This window comes from Gekko japonicus, unplaced genomic scaffold (assembly GCF_001447785.1).
Source record: "Gekko japonicus isolate JY-2015 unplaced genomic scaffold, Gekko_japonicus_V1.1 scaffold2, whole genome shotgun sequence".
Classification (NCBI taxonomy): domain Eukaryota; kingdom Metazoa; phylum Chordata; class Lepidosauria; order Squamata; family Gekkonidae; genus Gekko; species Gekko japonicus.
Window position 1 is genome coordinate 4,282,047 of NW_015175358.1, and position 6,913 is coordinate 4,288,959.

The following is a 6,913-nucleotide window of genomic DNA, read 5'->3' on the forward strand; positions in this document are numbered from 1 at the left end:
ACAGTAAAGGTAGGTAAAACCAGCAAAATAAGGAACCCTAACGCATCTGATTATACTTGACCTAGCCTTCTCTAGGTATTTGGCCTCAAGGTGACTCGCCCCCTTTGGATGAGGGATCCCTCAGACCAACTCTGCTTCCTAGGAGGGAACACCCTTTGACTTTGGGCAAGGCCTTTGATTTCTTCTTCCCACGCATCACCCTCTACTCCTCTACTGGGGTAAGCTTTCCCTCCAAATCCCCTGTTAACCAATCACAGGGTCCAAAGGAGACCTGGGAAATGTAGGCCCTGATAGCTGCTCTAGTACTTTCCTGGCTTTCCTGGAGCCACTAGGCCTCCCTAGAGCCTGTAGGCCACACTATTATAGGCCTATGATTGTGACACCCCACCCCCTAAGGTGGCTAGATCCAGAATTCTCACGTATCAACAGCTCTGAACTACAACACCAAAAAGGGCAGAATTGTGCCTGTGGAAGAGGCAGCAGAGGATGCCAATCAAGAGTTCTGACATCATTGCAGTGCATCTCACTATGCATTTTTTTAATCCTCAAGGGGGGGGGGTGGCAGCTATCCCTGCTTTTAAGCAGCCATGCAAGCATATCCTGTTAATTATAGAGCAGTTAATGTTGGATGCTAGGGCGGAGACCATCAATCACTTGTGACAGCCTTCGTTTCCAGGATCAGCCACATTCTGGTGCCTGGGGCACTTGGCAGCAGACCCTCTCCTTTGTGTAAGGCCTCGGCTTGGCTCAGCCTCAGACTTTGCTCCCATTTGCCACAATGCAAAAGCACTCTGCAGCAACATAAACAATGGCGGGTCACTGCAAGTGGAGAGGCTGCTTCTGCTTACTGTTAGTGAGGTAAGACAAATGCAAGCAGAGGGGCTTACTGTGCATAAAGTTACAGGGGAAGGCTGCAAATAGCAGTATTGAGCATCGATTCTTCACCCTCCTCCCAATGGATGCATTGGAAAACACAGCAATAATATGTCAAAATAAGCCTAATCAGCTTATTGAGTACCTTACTAAATTATATGTGAGGAAGTTACTGGACTGGCTAGATCTTGAAAATATTTTAAAGGAGGAACAAGCTGGTTTCAGAGCAGGCCGTTCAACAGTAGATCAAGGTCTTGGTAGGTAGAGTACTCTATGCAAATTTCATTGATTTTAAGTCAGCATTTGATCTAGACTGTGGAGTAAATTTGAGAAGTCCAATATAGATAGATGGCTTCTTATCCATCACCTATACAAAACCCCATGGCTTCCGGTTAATTGTGACTGTGCCGGGCATCTGTCAGTTTCTGTTACTACTTATAACGGTGTTACAGAGCTGTATTTTGGCACCCACTTTATTCAATTTCTATATGAACTCAATGGTTAACAGTTTCTGACCCCAGCTTTCATCTTCCTACATTGGCCTCTAGACCACTCTCAATTTTACATTACGCAGATAATGCAGTCCTGCTGTCTCATACCAGTACTAGTAAGCAAATCCCGTTGTGGCGGTAGACAATGAGCCCTTGATAGGAAGGAAGGGCGGGTGGAAGGGAGGAATGGAGAAGAGGAGGTAGAGAGAGAGAGAGAGAGTTAGAGGGGGGAGAGAGAAAAGGGGGGAGCTGGCTCGGTGCCGGCTTGGGTTTGTACTGGGCGGGCGGGCAGGCAGGGGAGAGGGGCGAAGGCGGGAGGTGGCTTGTGTGCCGCTGGCACCGGCTGTGCGCTGGGCAGGCGGGCGGGGGGAAGCCGGCCGTGGAGCGTCTTAGTTGCCACCGCCGTGCCCCTCCCTGGGCTCCCCTGAAGGCCTGGCTCGTTGGGGGGCGAACCATCAAACCCGGTTCTCCCAGATTAAGAGTCCGCACACTTAACCACTACACCAAACTGGCTCTCTGTGATAATCATCTTCTGACTATTAACTACAGTTAGTCCTAAACAGCAGTGTTCTCCAGAAGAAGGCCTAAGAACAGATAGATAATTAACGGGAATGTTATTGAGCAGGTGGCATGCTTTAAGTTCTTAGGTGTGGTTTTTCGTTCTTCTGGGTTTTGGCACACTCAAATAGTGTGGTTAGGAATGTCCACAGAAGCATTTCTGCTCTGGGGGGAAAATATTTACACTAGAGGTAGCCAACATGTTCCTTCACCTTTGAGTGTCTTTGTGGCCAAGGTTACTACACAGTTGTTATATGGCTCTCAGTTGTGCACATATACTACTTTATATACCATCAAGGTTGCTCATATTCTCTTTGCAAAATACTGGAAGAAAACTAACCCACCAAACAAAGGGGAATGGATTAAACGTAAAAGACTTATTTTGTATAAGGCTGGTTGGAACTTTAAAAATTAAATCTGTGAACAAAAATACTGAAATTTGGTATCAGATTATTAAAAATGGACATTTGATAGAAAATATAAAAGTTTATTTTATTTCTTTTTTGTTGGCTTTTACACTTTGATGTATGTATGTACTTACAGAGCATTAAATTGATGTATATTGTTGCTTCGATAAAAAGTTTGACAAAAATGCATGTTGAACCTCCCACAGCTGCTCTTTCCGTTTAAATTACACGTTGCACAGATTCAATCACAGATCTCCAACACAGCATGTAATTCAGTCTGAATTACACCTGCTCTCAAGGAGATGCAGTCCGCACACAAAGATCCTGTCGAGTGGTCGATGGCATCACCAAGAGTTCTGATGAATTTGCAGATTCATAATTACCCAGAAAGTGGAGAACAAGGATCTGGAAGAATCTAAATCAACTGTTTTGAAATCACCTATACTAGGCAATGTTATTTGTACAGGATGTTTATGCAAGTCACTGTCAGGGAAAGTTCAAAGGGCTAAAGCTCTGGAGCTAAATATTCCCACATTTGTAATCATGTCAAAAGGACTCCCTGGTGATGCATATGCAGTGTAGCCCCTAAGCCTGCCTCATCAAGCAGCCTAATCTGTCTTTATTTTTTCCCCTTGTGCCCAGCCACACTAGGCAGGCTTTTGTCATTTCTCTGACACACTGTTCCTGCCCTTTTTCCCACCCCAGCTGTTTGCACTTCTGTCCCCTGTTGAATACCTAAACCATTAGCTAAAGAAGCTACAGCCAAGAGACCAAAGCTACAGGCCTGGGAGGCAGCAAGAGAGGAGGCATTCCTCTAACAGGCTGTGTTGCCTTGTAATGCCAAGAAAGTGCCACGCTGGAGCAACATATGCACCACCCAGCTGGCCTGTACAATCAACATGTGAAGGCCCCTCAGGCAGCTCAAGGGAGGGAATCAGACTCTCTCTGGTCAGCTGCTTAGCTCCAGGACTGTAAAATGAACTGACAAGAAAGCATATCCTTTATAACCAGCCCTTCCCCGTGAAGCCTAAAGGCCATGCAATGGGAAAAGAGTACAGACTGGAGTAGGGAGAAGGAGATGACCAGCTGCAACTGAAAGGGATGCCATGTCTAACCAGAGCAAGAACACAAGGACAGACTCAGTGCTTAGAGGACAACATAATAGCTGTGAGGTGTGATCCAAGCTTCAACTATCCCAATGTGATGCAGTGATCAGAGAGGTTACGCCCCAGGCTGAAACCTCCATACACTAGATGTGATTCTCAGCCTAACCAAAACTCACAAGGCCATTGTGAGAGTAAACTACCATTCTAAAGCTCATTAGAAAGAAAAATGCAAGGTTCTGAAGAGAAAATCAAGTCTCTTTTCCTAGGTGAAGGGAGAGGCCAAGAATCTGCAACTTGAGACTGCAGCCTGGAGGGTGAGACCAATTTACACACAGCCCCTCCCCAGAAACCCCAGGATTGGCCAGCTCAAAATTATACCATAAACTTGCCAGGAATCAGGAGCTGAAGGAAGCCTACTCCCAACAGCATTTCAAGCAGGCTAAATTCTAGCTGCCTCACCACAGAAAAGGCTTGAACCAGAAAGAAGTTTTATTGGATTTTAGTGAATTGTGGATACGGGAACTCAAGCTCTGCACCAACAAAAGATCAAACTTGGACTTCCTACGCATTATCAGTCACATCTGCATACATCTGACATGCTTTATTCTGTTTGTGTTAGTTATGAGGATATATGGCTCCTAAAGTCCTGCTCCTCTCTGCCCACCCACTCTTCTGAGATTTCACTCAGCTAGTAGCTTTTCCATACATTTTGCTCAAAAGTGACTTAAGACAAAATCAACAGAAACACTAAAAATATTAAAAACATAAAACACAACATAAGCCAAAACAGCACTTTTCCTACAAACTTCACAGACTTGAAGAGCTAGAATTGTTTTAAGTGCTGAACATCTCAGGATGCTGAATTTTGTACCATATACCAAATGTTTCGACTGTGCGGTGAGATAACTGAATTGTGAAACATACAGGAGCCACAGCTCAGTAACAGCACATGGTTTATGTGCAGATCTGAAGACCAATCCCTGGTTATCAGAATTGGGAAAGGTCACTGCTTAGAGAGATGCAGTTAGCATTACTGATCTGCATGGACCAATGAAACGGTACAGGACAAAGCTGCTCCTAATACTCAACCCATTCAAGTGACTCCTCTCTTGTAAAATAAGACAATTTGCAACTGACAACTTACTTTGACATCTTGTTCAAGGCTGTGGATGAGCTCTCCGTCCACTTGGCCAGTCTGTGCCACACGGAGACTGCGTCGTTCTGCCTTACGCAGGCGGTACTGCAAGATGCGGCAGGTCTTACTAGCTTGGTCCAGCTGCTGCCGGAGCTCCTGTAGCTGGTAGACATCCTCCTCCATGTAGACATCTCTCATCTCCAGCATTTCAGCACGTAGCTCCTCAATCTCATCCTGAAACAAACAGGCACAATGGTCAAAAAATGGATAGGGCAGATGACAGAAAACCACAGCTTCTAAACTAGTGTATTTATTGGGGACACCCTGCATAGGCATGAGGTCTCAAGAGATAACCTCATCAAAATGGGTCCTTTGTAATTACTTTTAGATTCTTTGCCCCCATCTCTCACCCCCCACCCCTTTTCCTTCACAAATTCTTCTGCCACAAAGGAGAGCAATAAAGGAGGGTGTACCAACAGGAGGAAAAACAGTAAGACTCTATGAAGGCATTAAAGACACTGGTAATTTTGGTGCATACTAGACCTGGGTTGAGAGCCGCTTTATGCTTCAGACACTTGCATATAAACACACTCCTTATCACACCTACAGGTAGGAGGTTGTTCCTCTTTTGCCCCCCATACATGTGAAAGACATCAGAAGAAATTATAGCAGGGAAAGGGGGACAGTTAACAGGGGATGCAGCCTCCTATTATTGGCGGTGGAGAAATACACAAATGGCTGTTTTTCAAAACAGGGCATCATCAGAAATACAGGTAGAATATGGAGCCCAGGAACACCCGCAGAAGTAGAACACAGAGAAGGAATGAGACGCCAACTGCCACTGGCAGCAACTTAAATGATCAAATACAGCCAGACCACGAAAGCGAGCCAAAGTATATCCAAGAACCAGTAGCATACAGAGAGCATAGTAACCATGCTTTCTCCAGCAGACATGTTTCCAGAGTGGCAACCTAACTGCCACAAAGTTGCATTTCCTTCATCCTGGAAAAGCAGCCCAAAGAATTATATATATGAACTCAGGAAGGGAAAGAAAGCAGGGCCCCAAAGAAATTAGAAAGGTCCTCCCATATGCCTTCAGTAATGCCACGTCCTGTACTGATGGTCTCTGGTATGGTTAGCTGTGAACACACTCTTCCCACAATGGACTGGCTCCACTCTATATTTAGTGTGAGAGCATGCACTGAGTAGTAATAGGATCCGGAGCCCTGGTTTGCCAGGTTGCCCTTATCCCTGATACCAAAAGGGCAGCAGGGCTGCCTCCCCAAAGCTTCCATGTATGCCTTTCACTCAGGTCTATTTGCAGTGTGCGTGTGTGCACACACTTTAAAACATCTTCATTAACTACCAGTCCAGAGCAGCCACTAGCTAGGCATCATCTGCATGTTTTTAAAACAAGCACCCTGCCATTGGCATGATGGAATTCTGACTGTGTTTTCAAGGGCTTAGTTCATATCGACACATCTATGAACTACTGCCTACTGCTTATTAAAGCATGCTGAATTACTTGGTTCTGTTCTGCATTTCACCACCACCTCCTTCAGTCACTTGCAAATCATCACTGTGTCCTTTTCCACAGAAAATGAACAGAAATAAAAGTGCCTTCACTGGTTGAATTAGATGAAATATCCGGAAGCTAGCAGATCCTGTTACCATGAGAGTAGAAATGGTATGGGGCTGGTTCATTTACAGTTTTGGTTTGTCAAATGTTTAACAGCAATTAATTGATTATGTCAGTTGTTCAACTCCATAGCATAAAGATAACAGTTTAGCTATCAGACTGATAATCAGTCTGGCAGCTGAGGAACGTGGGCATGATTTTTGTTAGGTTGTCCCAACTTGAACAGCTTTTATTTATTTAGAAAAATTATATACTGCCTCTTCAGAGACAGGCTGTACAGCTAATCCACAAGCAATACCTCATCGAGGCAACTTGGTATTGGGAAGGGGTGCTAGCTCTAGTGGAATTCTGACACCCAGGGCTACCCATCCACACTCGCATCACTTTGCCCCACCAGTTCCAACCATGTGAAACATTAAAAAGCCTGACAGTCTGGAAGAATAACTCCAATATCAGAAGGGAACTCACTGAACACAGAGCCTGGAGCAAGGGCAGCTCAAGAGAGAGATGCTTGTTGCTATAAATATTTTACAGGGAAATAAAGAGGAAATCGTGGGTGAAGAAGGGATTCTCCTCACCGTGAAGCTTAAAACACGAGGAACAACTAAACCCCAAAATGTAGGTCATCTTGAAGGAAAAAACTACTTCCCTGGTGGATAGAAATACTAGCAGGCTGTGAAGTGACAGCAGCATTTCCTAGAAGA

At 45.0% G+C, this 6,913-nt stretch overlaps 1 protein-coding gene across 1 annotated transcript in view; it reads right to left on the reverse strand.

Moving 5' to 3' along the window:
- Window positions 1-4,777, reverse strand: part of SOGA1 (suppressor of glucose, autophagy associated 1) — a 65,485-nt gene extending 60,708 nt beyond the window's left edge. The window contains exon 1 of the mRNA XM_015425240.1: window positions 4,580-4,777. Within this exon, the coding sequence (XP_015280726.1) occupies window positions 4,580-4,777 (198 nt within the window). The remainder of the gene's footprint in view (window positions 1-4,579) is intronic.
- Window positions 4,778-6,913: the final 2,136 nt, after the last annotated feature.